Consider the following 15,704-nt stretch of genomic DNA (forward strand, 5'->3'; position numbering starts at 1 on the left):
ATGTAGACTTAAGTCACAAATAGGAACTCACATGCACTCTAGGAGTTGCAGTATTATACCACAACATCATGAGGAGAAAACATCTCAATCACCAATATGGCCATGGTAACTCCAAGTAACAAATTTGCTAGGGAACTGCCCCTCCCACTCACACCCACACAGAAGCCAAACAAAATGACACTACATTTTTAATGCACGATACAAAGGAAACAAAGAAACCAAGGTGAGGGCTGAGAAGGATGCTGTTCAACAGAGCAGAGTAGGGCCATAAGAGCACATGGGCAGGCACAAGGAGTCGGCCGAAGGAGCTGATCCACACACCTGCTATGCCAGAGAGGCACATAAGAATGGAGCTACATGTCCGTTCAGAGCCACATGATCCTCCAGCTGTAAGCGCACAACCTGATGAGTAATGCCAGTGGAAATCAAAGAACTCTGGCTTTCTGCCTCCATTGTTGCGATCCCCTGGCACCCTTTCCCTCTCTCTCTCTCTCTCTCTCTCTCTGTGAACCTCATCTCCTTCAACTAACCAGCCTCAGGCTCATGAATCCCCGTTTCCAGTTTAGTTGCTCCAACCTCCTTCAATCAATTCCCTTTAACCCAAGCTTAAGTTTCTTTACCTCCATGGGTAACCACAGAGGCTTCATCAGCAATGTGAAATTAAAAATAATTGCCATCAGACTGATGTTCGGTAGGCCAACGTGGAAGAGCATTGAGAGAGATGCGGAGAGATCACCAAAGGAGCGTAACTTAACTATGTGTGCAATTTGAAGTGTGAAGTGAGGCCCTTCTCTCCCAAGAGGCCATGTAGGATTTAGCTTCACACAAAAATAGTGTTTGAAGTAAGAGGGAGAAGCTAAGAGGATTGAGCTAACCTACCCCAGAAGTCAAGGAACACAGCAGCATTAACTTAGTCCCTTCTAACTCCAGGAAAGTGAACTCTACCAAGCCTGTGTGCCTGCTGAGAGGAATGGCTATAGCCCCTGTGCATTACAGGGAAGGCACATAATGTGCTCCAAGCCCTGGCGCCTTTGAGATCAACCTCCCCTCTCAGGGAACTCTAGGAGGACACAGCTACTCCCGTGGCTCCAAGTACCTTTGGAGAGCTGATGTGCCTGCAGCCAAGTGACCTGCAGGGGACAACCCCAAGCCCCTAAACCCTCCCCTGCCCTTCACCTCAGTCTTAACCCTCACCCTGCTCTGGTTAAAGTGCTTGTGTTAAGGAGGAGGGCGGTGGTCCGAGACGACAGAATTTTTCCTTCAAGGAGAGAGACTCTGAGAGGTGGACGCCTCCTCAGTAGGCAAGATTTCGATGCTGCTGTCAGGCTGGCTTGGGGAAACACTGTCCGTCAGCTCCATCTCCTGGGCTTGGCTGGGGGATAGCGGCTGCGGAGAGCTTGCCGTGTCAGTGCTGGGGGACGGAGACTTGCCCTCGGAGAGGCCTAGCAATTCCTGGACGTTGCGGGGTAGGTCCTAGGTAGGGGGGAAGAGATGAGACAAGAGGGGGCAGTTTAGTGATGGAATTGTGTATTTTGTCTTTCTTGAATCACAGAACTCAAGGCATGGTACAGAAGGCTCCCCAGAGCTGTCATACTGCCGCCAACCAGCTTAAGGGCAGCCAGGTTTCCAGAGCGTGTGGCCTCCCCCCACACACCTATTTCCTTTGGCTCAACCCCGAGACCCCATTCAAAGCATCGGGGCAGAAGAGTCACTCTGCTTCTTCAGTGACATATGAAAAGAGGAACCACACAGAAGAGCGTGAGGTGATTGTTCCCCGTAGCACCATGGTCCCAGGAGGTGGCAATGGCACGGAAGGTGTTTGCTGCCTGCCCCATTTGCTTCTTGCTACTAGGCATGATCTCACAGGAGTGGCTCCCAGCTCACTTGAGGGAACATTTTGAAAAAGGCCCCCCTGAGTGAGGCCACATTAAACGGAAAAGCAAAGGCATACACCCCTTTTATTCAGAGGCGCATTTAGACTCGTGCTGCTCCTAGCACACTTCGGCTCTGAAGTAAAATACATAAAAACAGCACAGTATTAAAATTAAGGATTTTTCCTACACAGACGGCATATCTTCAGGGGTCCTTATCCGGCAGTCCTCTCATTTAAATCTGCTCTCAGCATTGCAATATTTTGAAGTCACCGAGAGAGAGAAAAATGTCATCTTTTGTCACATTTTGCCCAATAAGGGGCTTTGAGCAAGTGAGAAGCTCATATTATCTTTCCCCACTAGAAAGTGATCTGCCGGATACGTATCCTCTTACATATCACTTTCCTGGGGGTGGCCAAGAGATGAGACAGAGAGACGCTTGCTTGCCTGGGTCACTTGGTGTCAGCTCCATCACTTCCCCAAAGGAAACAGGGATGTAGAAGGGCTGGCAGCACGTGGGAAAGGGGAACCGTGGCTCAGTTTGCATGCAGAAAGGCTCAGGTTTGGCCTCTGGCACCTCCAACTGAAGGACTTTGTCAACAGGAAAGGCCTCTTCTGGTCACAGAAGACCAGCCCCTAGCAAAATGAACCCAACCATCTCCCTTGGTATAAGGCTTCAGATGTTCCCTACCGGAGTGGCTGCCAGCTGTCGGTAGATGGCCTCGGCTCGGCATAAGATGTCTTCTACGCTCATCTTCATGGTGAGCTCATTGATGTGCTGTGAAGAGGCAGAACAGGCTCAAAAGGGGAAAAACTGAAAGGGCAACTGATGAAGGTCCACAGGATAGTGGTAGAGCAGCTGCTTAGTGTGCAAAAAGCTCCCAGGTTCAATCTCCAGTGAAAGGATCTGGCATTAGGTAATGTAAAAGACCTCTGCCTGAGACCCTGGAGAGCCGCAGCTGATCAGAGAAGACAATACCGATTTGGACAGACAAATGATTTGACTCAGTAGAAGGTGTGTATTTTCTGCAACAGACTCACAACAGCTACTTCCCCTGGGATGGATTAAAAAAAAAAGACGGGGATGCACAAAGAGAGGTACCTCGCTATCTGTAAGCCATCAAGGGTGGATTACAGCGGTCTTTGCCAAACTGATGCATTCTGCCGTAATTTTTAAGCTGCAGGGGAAATTAAGCCACAAAGCAGGGAGAGCTCCATTTCTGGAGTATGTTCTGATGAGAGTCTCTTTACAGAGGAAGGATACATGCACAGAGGACAAAGATCTGAGGTCAAGGGGCCAAGCGGGAGAACTGGCTCCTGTGCAAGCCCCGGTCCTTGACCAAGGCAAGGTCTGTCAAAACGGATGCTCTGCGCCGCTTGTTTTCTAGACGCTCTGCAGAAACCTCAAGTGCCAGCAGAGGGCAGTGCAGCGCAAGGGTTGGCTGGCTCAGCAAAATGGGGGCTGCTAGTCAGGAGGAGGAAACTAGGAACTGCAAAGAGGGTTTCTCAACTACAGAAGTAGTTATTAGTCATACCTTTTCAGAAGCAGGTGCGGCGCATATATATATGACACCTTCAAGCTTGGCTGCACCTCTCTTTTCTGGAAGCTTAAACTATGAATTGTGTATGAATCAGGCAGAACGTGCACGCACCTGCCTATGGGCTAAGAAAGGAGGACAGGTCAATCTCTGACCATGGCACTTCCATGTTTGGAGGCAGCAGCAGAGCCAAGTCTTGGCCTGCGTGCTCCACTTGTAACGCAGGGCTGGCTACCGTGGGAAAGAGGATCCTGGACCAGACGCACCATCAGCCTGCCACAGCCAAGGCTCTGCTCTCACCTTAAGAATCTCGTTGAAGCCAAAGCCAGAGTTCATTAGAGCCTGTCTCTCCGCATCCAGAATCCCACAGGCCACCAGAAGGTGGAAGTTGGGACAAGGCAATCCTGTCCAGAGTGCCTGATGGAGAAGAGGACCCAGATACTATTAGGGCAGAGGAAGAATGTCTTAATGCAAAGATAGAAAAGATACACGACCAAACCCAAGTTTAAATAAGTCTGTGCCTGCATTTGCCGAACTGACTCCATTTCTACTGAGCCAGGCTCCCGTTCAGCTCCTGTTTCCCCCAACATGAACAGAACATCCCCGATGGCTGCTGGTCAGCTGAGCCCTCTTTGGTTCCATTCTATTTTCTGGGATCACAATGCCTCCTGCTATAACCAGGGTCGCAGCCTGCTTCTCCTAGGAGAACACAGCAAAGGCTGCTAAAATAAAGAGAGCAGTCCATCAGCCCCTGAAAGCCTAGCCAAGTGTATTTCAGGATATGCTCCCACGGGTCACAGCTCACTCTATCAGATGCATAAAGCTGCTGTATGTTGTCCTCAGCAGGAGGGGCTGTGGCTCAGTGATAAAACAACCGCTTGGCATGCTGAAGGCCCCGGGTTCATCCACAGCATCTCCAGCTAAAGGGATCAAGTGGTAAGTGATGTGAAAACCCTCCACCTGAGACCCTGCAGAGCTGCTGCCAGTCTGCAAAGACATCACTGCCCTTGGTGGACCAACTGATTCATTCTAAAGGCAACTTCATGGGAATAGAGTCCGAGAGAGATTTCTTATCCCAGCAAAACAGATTTTTGCAATTCAGGATGTTCTAAACATCTGCCTGGAACTAATATTACAAGCCCTTTATTCCACCCCCCGCCCTCAAAAACTCAACACAGTCAAGAAATCCTCTTGGAAGCCATCTTCAAACCCAATCTCACCTCCCACAGCTGGAGAATTTCAGAGAAGGCAAATTCTCTCTTGAACCAGATCAAAATCCACCGGAAGCAGAAGCACAAGCTGCCAGACTCCTTTGAGTCTGAAGAGAAGAAAGGAACAGGGCAGGGGTCAGGAAGAGATCACTGTACTCTGCTGGCCATTTCCTAAACTTGGAAGGCACCCAACTGTACCATATTAAAACTCTCAAGGGGTTAAAACGAGAGGGCTCAAGGGAAATAAGCGCCAGGAAAAGAGCTCCTCCTGCACATTTAGGAGCTCAAAACTCTTCTACCTCGTGGGGGAAAGTCTCCCACCACATGCATTAAGAGAAGAGACGGCCTTCTCCTCATAGACGAAGCGAAATGTCAAGCAGCCGCCTTCTGGCAACGCCACCGTCACGCACCCAGGAAGTCACAGAGGGGGGGATCGAGCACTCGGAGCAGCAGGGTCAGCTGGGCTAGCTGACGCTTCATGGACTCCTGGCTTTCCTCGAAGTTGCGGTGCTGCAGAGGGAAAAGCAAGAAGGAACAAGCTGAGGAGGAGACATTTGGAAGGCCGGCCTTACTTGCTCACTGGACTGTACGACGGCCATCTGGGTCAAGGCACACCCACTGCCAGCTCCCGCCACTTGTCCCTGGAGAGCTGTTACGGACGCAGGCCCTTCGTTCACAACCAACCCAACTCACCACCAGCTCCATGAAACCACAGAAGCACCAGAAGGCGTCCACTTCGTTTTGGGTGATGTAAAGAATTGGGGAGAGAAGATCGCTCATACCTTGGACGTATCCTAGGCAAGCCAAGAAAACAATATGAAGGTCCTCATAGGATCCTTTTCTTCATCTGATACCACCTGGCATGTTTTCCTTCCAGCACACGGCAAACTCTCTTTCTGGTCATGACGTGGACAGGGTTGGCAAAGGGTGAGAACAGAAGCCCGTTCCTAGGAAACAGCCTATAGGGCAAACTTGCAGGAGGGTGCATGTTTTGTGTGCTTCTAAAGACTGTGGAACTCTCCCCCTCATTATGTGCATTTGGCCCTACTCCATCTTAGTCTCAGGGGGTATGTGAAGAAGACCATCCTCTTTGCATTGATTCACAAAATTTACACTCCCCCTTTCTGCCCTCATCAGGGGCACCAAGGTGGCTAATTAATTAAAAACATACATAGTAAAAACATTTAAAAACCATTAAAGCCAAACAGAAAAGCATCAAACAATGAAACAAGTTAAAATACACATGCAGTACAATAAAAATATACATATATAAAAGTGACAATTAAAAACAGGGCAGGAAGGAGGGATCGCCGAGGGAACCCCAGAAAAAACAAAGAAGTCTTCACCCACTGGCAGAAGAAGGGGGCAGGTGAGTTGCTCTGGGAAGACAGCTGCAGCGTTTTGGTGTCACAACCGAGAAGGCCCTCTCCAAGGTTACCACCCGCCTAATCTCAGAAGACAGTGGAACCCAAAGTATGGCCTTGGAAGATGACTGCAGTGGTCAGGTAGGTTTGTAAGGCAGTTAGGTGGGATTTCAGATATGCTGGGCCCAAGCCATATAGGGCTTTAAAGGTCAACCTTATGCCCCCAGATTGGGAGCCAGCACACACAGCCAAAGACTGGGGTGATACGGTACCTATAACCCATGCTGGCAGCGGCATTCTGCACCAACTGAAGCTTTTGAGTATTTCTCAAGGGCAGCCCCACATAGAGTGCATTGCAATAATATCATCTAGCTGTAACCAGGCCATGTAGTGGCCAGATCTTTTCTGCCCAGGAAAAGCTGCAGCTGGCTCACCAGTCAAAGCTGGTAAAAGGCACCCCTGGCCACAGCTGCCACTGGCTTATCCAGCAATAAGCCTGACTGGGTCCAAGAGCACCCCCAGACTATGGAGCTGCTTCTTCAAGAGGAGTGCAACCCCACCAGAAAGGGTGACCCCTTAAGTCCCGGGTCAGACCTTCCGCTCACCAATAGCACTTCCATCTTGTCAGGATTAAGCTCCAGTTTATTAGCCTGCATCCACTCCAAAACTGCCTCCAGGCCCGGGTTCAGGGCTGCTGCAGCCTCCCTGGGATCAGCCAGAAGCAGGGGACAGAGCTGAAGGTCATCTGCCTATGGGTGACAAGCCAGCCCAAATCTCCAAATGACTTCACCTAGCAGTTTCATATCAATGCTGAAATGTACAGGGGACCAGATGGACCGTGCTGGTTAAAGGGCTGAGCAGGGAACCCGAGCATCACCTTCTGAAACCTACATTCCACGTAGGACTGTACCACCCCAAAATGGTGCCTGCCAGTCCCGGACCGGAAAGGTAGTCCAGGAGGATACCCTCATCTATGGTATCCAAAGCCACTGAGAGGTCCAGGATGAGACTTCAGTGGGATTTTTGGTTGAGCATATCATGGCGAAGAAGCTCTTTTCCTGTTGGATGATTTTGGTTAAGATGCATGGGTCTGGATTTATTTTGCAACTTTATTTTTGCTTTTGTTCTGCTGGTTACTCTGATGGGGGTTGTCTTTTGTATTATATTGTATGCTGTGTTTTCAGCTTTTTAATTGTAAGTTGCTTTTGAGAAAGCAACTAAAAAGTGAGAGAGAAACTTTTAGTAAATAAATACCTCAATTCAATATTCCCAACATGTTAACAGTAATTTTGTTGCGGGGGGGGGGGAATCCTTAAAAGGCAAGATTCTAGTCCTTAGGACTGTGCCAAGAAGCTGGAAACAGATGGGGATTTTTTGGCGCACACAAACACAACCTTGCTCATACAATGGGTGGAAGTGTCAACATTTCATTGCGTACCCCCACTTCAGCCACCACTAAAAAGGGGGAAACAGGGAACGAGAAGAGTTTTTCAATCCTATTTTGCTCCCCATGATGGCACGAGACTGCATTTCCCCTCCACCCCTTGCTACCACACCTCTTCTTCCTGGACAGTTAGGGGGTCCTGCTAGGCAAGATTGCCCCTCGATTGCCCCCTCGAAAGCTGGACATGGTCGTATCCTCCCCACTCTCTGCCAACCAGATCCTCACCAAGGTCAAAGTTGTACATGCAATAGGTCATCAGCACATCATTAAGGAGCACAAGGCCCGGATTTTCGCTGCCTTCATAGAACTTGTTGTTCCGATCCGTGCGGCTCACGTCCCTTTCTGCAAAGAGACATAAATGCACTGAGGAGTGCTGGTTTAATTATTTACTGCCCATTAAAAGGCAGAGTTTGAAATATGACATGAACACGTTCGAATGATACGTGATGTTTCAGCAGGGGCCGATCAGCAGTAAGAGACACAGCACGGAAGCACAGCACGTTCAAGTGATAAGTTCCAGCAAGACAATCAGGAGCAAGAGAGTCACAGCACGGAAGCACACCTGCCCCGGAAAGGCTCCCCTGATCCAACACCTGCTCGGCTGGCAGAAGGCCCCAGGTTCAGTTCCTGACATTTCCACTTGCAGATGCTGGGGAAGATCTCAGTACAGCCAAGACTCTGGGGAACTGCTGCCAGAGTAAATGATGACTTGGACAGATGGGACCAAATATATAAACAGGGGCAATCCAATAGATAAAGTATTCCCAAAAAGCAACAAGGGAGACCTGCAATTATGACATCTCTCCACTTTCTTGGGTGTTTTAAAGATCGAAAAAAGGCTACTTAGTGTGTGCAATTCAATCCTTTCCTTCCTTGCCAATTCCTCGACTGAAATCATCCACGCCCATCTTCCCCCTACTTCCTCCTGCCTTGCAAACGTAGCTGCAGCTTTAGAGAGTCGATTTAAAAATTGTTTGAGGTGATAGAAGAGGGAAGGGCGAGAGACGCTCCCCCCCCCACTGATCCCGCCCACAAGCTTCAAAGCAGCCACGTCAGGTGTGGGGGTGGCCTAATTAGATTTTATAAAAATCCAAGGGAGAGCCTAACCACAGATCTCTCGTATCTCATTTAGTTTGATTTTAGACTTGGAAGTCACAAGATAAGGAGACAGATCCTCTTATGGAGTGATAACTATTGAAGCAAAGAAGGAGGTAGACGTTTTTCCTCCAGCAGAGGGAAACATACAGTGGGATTGCCTAAGGTTCTGGATTGGCATTGGTCATACTATTTAGATATTTAGACCCTGCTTTACTCCCCAATGGAGACCCAAAGTGGCTTGCAATATCACTTCGTTCTTTCATTTTATCCTGACAACAACTCTGTGAGGTAGGTTAGGCTGAGAAAGAGGGTCACCCAGCAAGCTTCCATGGCAGAGTGGGGATTTGAACGGGGGTCTCCCGGACGCTAGATGGATCATAACTGGTCCTGACTAAGAAGGAAAAAGGATCTTAGAGTGTGACTACAAGTGACTTTCTTCACGTGAAGAACACTAGATTTTTCTCGCAAGGTTACCTGGGAAGTGAAGTCCGAGTGGTCCTTCCCCTCTCTGTTAGAATCGCTGCCTGAAGAGCCACAAGAGGGCTTTGTTTGGGGGCGGGCAGCTGCTACTTTCTCCCAGGGCATCCTGCAGGCTGCCTGCTCCCGGGAAGCTGCTCTGGAGAAAGTGGCCATGTCAGTGAAGCTTCAGCTGCAGCGACAGTGGAAGGATCTGCAGCAGATTCCTCCGCTGTCACTGCGGCTGAATCTTCACTGATGCGGCTGCTTCCAGAGCAGAGCAGCAATCTAGTGTTCTCCACGTGAAGAGAGTCACTTGCAGCTTTGCTCTTAGGCTCATGCTAGGTCACTTGATGAAAACATCCTTTCAGTATGCAGTGTAAAAAAGACAAACTTCATGGCAGGGATTATTTGTGAAGGGACTTAAAAGTAAGCTTGTAGCAATTGTTGCTCTGGCTCTGTTTGGATAACTATATGCAGTGCTGGTCACCACACTCAAAAACCAATAGGCTAATCAGGCACAGGAGGCGGAGCTCATACTGACCAATCAAACTGCGGTAGCCACGCAGCAAGGAGTTCCGTCGCTCCTGTTCCTCGCTGACTGACTTCCACTGTAGCTTCATGCGGAAATACTCGTCCCTGAAGAAAGCAGATGTTGGAATATGTTAAAACGTACACACCCTGAATTTCAATCAGCAGATTGACCGTGTCCTCCCCAATCCACATTCCTCCATGCCAACAGCCATGCCTCCATCACTTTGCCCCAGACTTACGTTTTCCGCCTCACTTGTGCTTTGTTCTCCTCGCTGCTGTTGTCCCAGGCGTAATATCCCAGCAGGTATTTCCAGGCCTCCTTGCGCAATGGCATGCTGAGGCCCTGGAAGGGGCCAAAAAAAAAAAAAAAGGCAGGAAAAGGGTTGGCAGGGATTTAGTAGGCCACACATTTCAGAACAGGCATCAGATCAGGCTAGGAAAGGAAAATAAGCACTCCCGTCTTCATCTACAACCATCCATATCTCCTCTTCTCCTTCGCCTGCTATTTTCCAGGCTTCGAAGGGCTTCTCCCACTTCCCTACCCCCCATTACAGCTTACCCCTGCAAAGATCCTTCTGCGCAGTCCAGTGGGGTCCCGCACACGCCCATCGGGATCCAGATGTTGTTCCCACTCCTGCTCTGTAACCGCCGTCTCCCGCTGGACGGATGGCCGCTCTCCCAGCCGTGCCTGCTGCCGGAATAAAACAGAAAGAGTGTTAAGAAAGGACTAAATGCAATGGGAATCTCATGGCACTGTAAAGACTAACACAATTTTATTCCAGCATATGCTTGTGTGGACTAGAGCCCACATTTTCAAATGCAGCGGGCGAACCTTCACTTTGCAGTCATTTTAATGTTGCAGGTGTGAAAAAGAGCTGATGTTGTTAGTCTTTCACAGGAGTCCTGTGTACTTCTGCTGCCATAGATTAAAATGGTTGCCCAGCTAGAATTACCTTGTTCAGGAGGGCATTATCATGGTCAGGAATTAAATCTCTAGAAGGACAGAATAGGAGGGGGTACTGCATTGCCTTGAACCTTTCTAATCCCACACTTTGCGTTGCTCACACTCTGTTGGCCTGGGCAGTTTTGCTGTTCACGCTGCCATTCAGTTTTGCATTCCCAGTCCTACTGCATTGTTCACTGAATATCTCACCCAAATAGTGTCAGTGTCATTCATGTTAAAGAAAAGGTAGTCCCCTGTTCAAGCACCAAGACATTACTGACCCATGGGGGAACGTCGCATCACTACGTTTTCTTGGCAGACTTTTTGTTACGGGGTGGTTTTCCATTGCCTTCCCCAGTCATCTACACTTTACCCCTGGGTACTCATTTTACCGACCTCGGAAGGATGGAAGGCTGAGTCAACCTTGAGCAGGCTACTCAAAACTGGCTTCTACCAGGATCGAACTCGGGTTGTGAGCAGAGCTTGGGCTGCAGTACTGCAGCTTTCCACCCTGTGTCATGAGGCTTCATATATTCCATGTTAAAGCATGCTTTTTTCTGATCAAGATAATGGTTGAGTGAACAGTAATACAAGTACGTCATCAAGTAAAAGCATGCTTGCAGGCTGCAGAGGAATCTGGGATACTTCCTACAGCAACCTCTTGGTTTGGGCAAGGTTGTAGACCTGCTAGTCTACTCTCGACAACACCTCATCCAATCAGAAAGTGGGCCCAACTCTTCCTTGCTTGTGCATATGGCAGGAGAAGTCAGGTAATGGCATACCAGCTAGCTCTGGAGAGGCTTTTCTGCCATTACTGACTTGCTACATCTCAACAGGATGCCAGAGTTCCCACTAGGCCATTTTAAAAAAGGCTGTAAAAGGGTGATTATCTTGCTGACTTCCTAGTTTCTGGGAATCAATTTTTCAATCATACACATTCATGGAAGATACTGACTGGCCAAGTCCTTGCATTCCAATCCAAGGAGGAAGGAGATTGGGAGATGCTGCTTCCTGTTCACATATACTCATCTTGAACCAAGTGAGCAAGATTAACTGCGGCAGCTGCCAAGTCACTGTAGTGCCATAATGGACTTTGGGCATCTGCCTTGTCCTGCCAAATGATTCCCCAGAAAAGGGCTCAAGACATCGGTTGCTTTCTAGTCTCACTAACCACCTTTTCAGCACCTCCAACATCAGCTTGCTTGCAATCCCACCAAAATGGCCACTTCGCGTTCAATCACAGCCAGAAGGGAAGAGCAAGCAGATGGGGAAGAGAAAAGGCAGTCGAAAGCTCTGCTGGACCTCAGCGGTACTGGAACAGCTACTGTTTTGCCCAGCCTCCGTGGCCGTTCACCGGAACAATCTGTTCCAACACTCACACAGGTGATCATTTCAAAGCCTGTCTCATCCTCAACGTTGCCAGTGCTGGGGTCACCGGGGGCAAACTGGGGGGTCCCGTCTTCGTGGTGCAGAGCCCCCCGGAAGAAATTAGTGACTTTGGAGAAGCCCCCAAAGGTGGCAGCATAAGGATCCTGCAAGAATCGCTGAGGGAGAAGAAACAAAATTGAGTCAGGGGTGTGTGGGATGATGAGGTGGGTTTTGAATTGGGTTTATCAGAGGAGGGTGCTGATAAGGGGACTCCCCCCCTCCCGTGGCTTAACAGCTTTTGTGTTGCATATCAACATTTATGCAGAGATGAGAGATGGGATGTGTCAGCAAACCTCAGTGGCTTTCATTAGGTTTACACACCCATCCGTTCCCTCTTGCTTTCTAAAGGCTGGCTCTATAATCCAGGCCTCTTTGCCCCAGCCCCAAATCCATCTAATAGCTTATCATCCTTGATTCCTCTGCCAGACAATCCAAGAATACCACTCTTAATATACACTAGAACCCTAACCTTAGTTTGCCCAGCATTTACCACCAATACTCTGCTTTAATCTTACACCTCCTAAGGAGAACTCTGAAGTCCAGGTTCCTGTTCTCTAGCCAGTTACAGCCCCCCACCCCACCCCAGCATCCCAGTTCATATCTTTTGTTTGGCCCCTCAGTCACCCCTTTCCCTTCCCACTGGGACAGCTGGTATGGTGTAAAGGTTAGATTAAGATCTGAGAGTCCTGGGTTCGAAACCCAGTCTGCCATGGAAGCTCACCAGACAACCCTTAACTAGTCACACCCACCCAGCCTAACCTTCCTCACCAGGCTGTTACTGTGAGTTTAAAAACAGAGTTGGGGAAAATGATACTTTAAGCCACTTTGGGGAGGATATCGGGGTAAAACTATCCCAAACAACCACGTTCTTCCACACCCTACCACAGATTACAAACTCATAATTTCAGTCCATATTCTAACCCACTGGAAGTAACCCCCCAAATCTTCTTTGATGGCTGTGGGGCTGCATGGAGAACAGAGAAAAATCTCACCGAAACAAGGTTGGAAGAACTGTCATCAAAGAGCTGAAGTTCATCAAAAGAGTGGGAGAGGGCATATGAGTCATGAGTATAAACCAAATAGAGCCGGGAATCTTTAGGGGAGCTTTGAGGAGAGAAAAGAAATGAGGATGAGCTCATTTTCCCCTTTGACAAAAATTTGAACTAGGCTACACATTCAGTACACTAACATGTTAGCATCCTTGCTTGGACAGTACCAGTTCAGACAGCAGGTGGGGGGAAATCATATTTTTGAATGGTCCTCCCTATTTGCAGAAACCCAGTGCACTAAAACAAAGGGTTCTTGCTCAGCACTGTTCCCAAGGTATTCTCTTTCAACATTTTTTAACAGATATATATTACAGGTTTTTAAAAATGCATTTTTCTCCACCTGCAGTTTGAAGTGACATCGTCCAGAGAGGACTCTGCTTCATGATGCATGATGAACAATTAGGCCAACTATTTACTTAGCTTGCAGGTCATTTGGAAGCAGTGACATTCTGCATGCAAAGCAAGTGCTCTACCACTGAGCAACATATCATCCTCCCCGTTCCCACCCCCTCCCCTTAATCCGCTGAGATTAATGATTACCAGTTTCACTCACGTGGCTAAGATGACATATTTGCAAAGAGCTTTGAGGAGGGCCTTGGTGCCCCCACGGTGGAAATGCAGGGCCTGAATGGAGACTCCATCTTTGGTAATGAAGATGAGGTATGACCAGCCCAAACCTGGTTTACTTTTACGAATGGATTTCAGCTCAGACAGGTGGAGAGTGAACGCCCACTGGCCACGTGGAACTGGAGACTTTGGCCCAGAAGCTGATTGTAAGGGGAGAAAGTGGTGTCAGACAATGCTTTTCTTTCCTAGGAGAATATCCCACAACCCCCTGCTATGAGCTCCTTCTTCTTCCCCGCTTCTTCATTCCTTGTGGCATATTTTTCAGCCACCTTCAACCCATGCCTCTTAGTTACATGAAGGAGTAGTCCCCTCCACTCCTCTTTCTAGTTACCATTTGTTTCCTCCTGGACCCGTGAGTGAGTTCCCACTGTACTGATAACAGCCCAGTCCGGCTCATATCCTGGATCAAAGATTTCTTCATCAGCTTGGCAGCCCACCATATCCTGGTGGGCAAAGAACAAGATCAGGAGGGAGAAACTGTCCATTTCTTCATCCTACACCATGATATGCTCAGACAACACAATGGTTTCAATTTAACAAATAAATTACAACAGTGGTTCACAATAGGATACAATTTTAAAAATCCCTAATCTAAAAGAATGTATCATTAGCTATTCAGTCTTTGAGATAGAAAGGTTTATACTGTGAGTTCAGTTTAAGCACTGGGATAGGAATCTCACCTTCTTGGTAAATGTTATCTGAGCAGCATCTGAAGTCTCCTCTACAGGCGTCCATTGTAACAAAGTGTCTGAGCCCTTAATAAAGAGAGGCCTGTAAGAACTTCAAAATATCCTGGGCAGTGTATACAAGTTGCATGAAAAAAATTCAAATCAAACAAAGATGGACTTATGTTCATTATGCTACTAGCCGCAGAGGGGAAGCTATTAGGACTAGCAAAGAATTCTTCTTTTCCTCATCCTTTCCATACAGACCCCACAACTGACTGCTGAAAATTGTTCAGGCCTACTCTCAGTGCTGAGATTTCACCAGCTTCCCCTCCCCCCCTTCTTAAACTACAAGGACTAGAAACTTAAAAAAAAAAGTTTAAAGATGAAATAGGGTGCTGAGTTCCATACTAGAAACTAAGTTCTACCATAACCCTGACAATTACTCATTCAAGGGACCCAATCCCTAAATCCCTACCAGCTCTGCTAAGGCCCTTTGCCACCCATCCAGTAGCCCAGTTTAACTCACCTTTTCAATTATGCGGATAACCCCTGGTATGATAGAGTCCTGATCAGGATGACGCTTCGCACTGGTGTGGAGATAGACACCATCCTTTTCAAATGCAACCTGAAGCGGGATGGAAAAAAGCAAAAGATTAGTACAGAAAGAGACCTTGTGCTGACCCCCGATTTCCTATTTCTCCTTGGTATGAGGACAAACCCCAGACTTCACGCTCAAATCAATGCAGTTGAAAGGGGCTTTGTTAGGTCTGACAGCAATACTAAAACATATGGCAAGGACAAACCTATAACTAGGGCACTGAGAGAGTGTAAAAGCCAGGAATGTGTCAGATGCAGTTATTTCTCTTCCTAAATGCCCAGCTCAGGAAAATCAGATTTCTTAATCTATCCTCAACCCCCACCCCCACCCCAGTATTTACAGAAAGTGATTCTTTCCTCCCCCTTCCTTTGCTTTTGGAGAAAAATTCTGTCCTCTTGCTGGTTTGGGGGGCAGGCTGTGGAGCTTCCCTTCCTTTGCATCCCATCCCCAGACACTATCCCAAACAAAAAGGCTGCTAACTGCCAACCTCCAGGTGGTGCCTGAAGAGCTCCAGAAATTACAACTGCTCTCCAGGTCACAGAGATCAGTTCGCCTGGAGGAAATTACTATGGCATTATACTTCACTAAGGCCCCCTCCCAAAAACCCGCCCTCTCTAGACTCCACCCCCGAAATCTCCAGGAATTTCCCAACCTGGAGCTGGCAACCCTATCAACCGCATGCCCGAAGAGGCAAAGGCCTGCCTCACCCTGCAGGCCCCTAACTCCATTCTTCCAGACAGCCACTTCCGGAAAAACAAACCGTCACTTCCTATCCTTCCCACAGTCCTTCATAATCGTACCTTCCTTTACCCGGCTGGAACGTTTCTTGCCGCCATCATTGTTTCTGGCATACACGGGACCCTGAGATCATTTTT

General features: G+C 48.3%; 1 protein-coding gene across 3 annotated transcripts; it reads right to left on the reverse strand.

The window, feature by feature from the left end:
* Window positions 1-175: 175 nt before the first annotated feature.
* On the reverse strand, window positions 176-15,603 carry TBC1D17 (TBC1 domain family member 17). 3 transcript variants are annotated; one of them, XM_054993093.1, is made up of 17 exons: window positions 15,537-15,603; window positions 14,758-14,856; window positions 14,244-14,318; window positions 13,895-14,006; window positions 13,490-13,703; window positions 12,880-12,991; window positions 11,839-12,003; window positions 10,076-10,204; window positions 9,756-9,859; window positions 9,527-9,621; window positions 7,654-7,770; window positions 5,314-5,414; window positions 5,031-5,130; window positions 4,630-4,727; window positions 3,710-3,826; window positions 2,563-2,649; window positions 176-1,473 (listed from the first exon to the last, which is right to left on the reverse strand). In XM_054993093.1, exons 1-17 carry the CDS (start codon window positions 15,555-15,557, stop codon window positions 1,261-1,263), a joined length of 1,959 nt encoding a protein of 652 aa, XP_054849068.1. In that variant the 5' UTR covers window positions 15,558-15,603; the 3' UTR covers window positions 176-1,260. The 3 variants fall into 3 exon arrangements, with proteins under 3 accessions (XP_054849068.1, XP_054849067.1, XP_054849069.1); XM_054993092.1 differs by having other exon boundaries at window positions 10,076-10,207; XM_054993094.1 differs by having other exon boundaries at window positions 10,076-10,207; window positions 15,482-15,565.
* Window positions 15,604-15,704: the final 101 nt, after the last annotated feature.

The sequence above is a fragment of the Eublepharis macularius genome, chromosome 12 (assembly GCF_028583425.1).
Source record: "Eublepharis macularius isolate TG4126 chromosome 12, MPM_Emac_v1.0, whole genome shotgun sequence".
NCBI classification, from domain to species: Eukaryota; Metazoa; Chordata; class Lepidosauria; order Squamata; family Eublepharidae; genus Eublepharis; species Eublepharis macularius.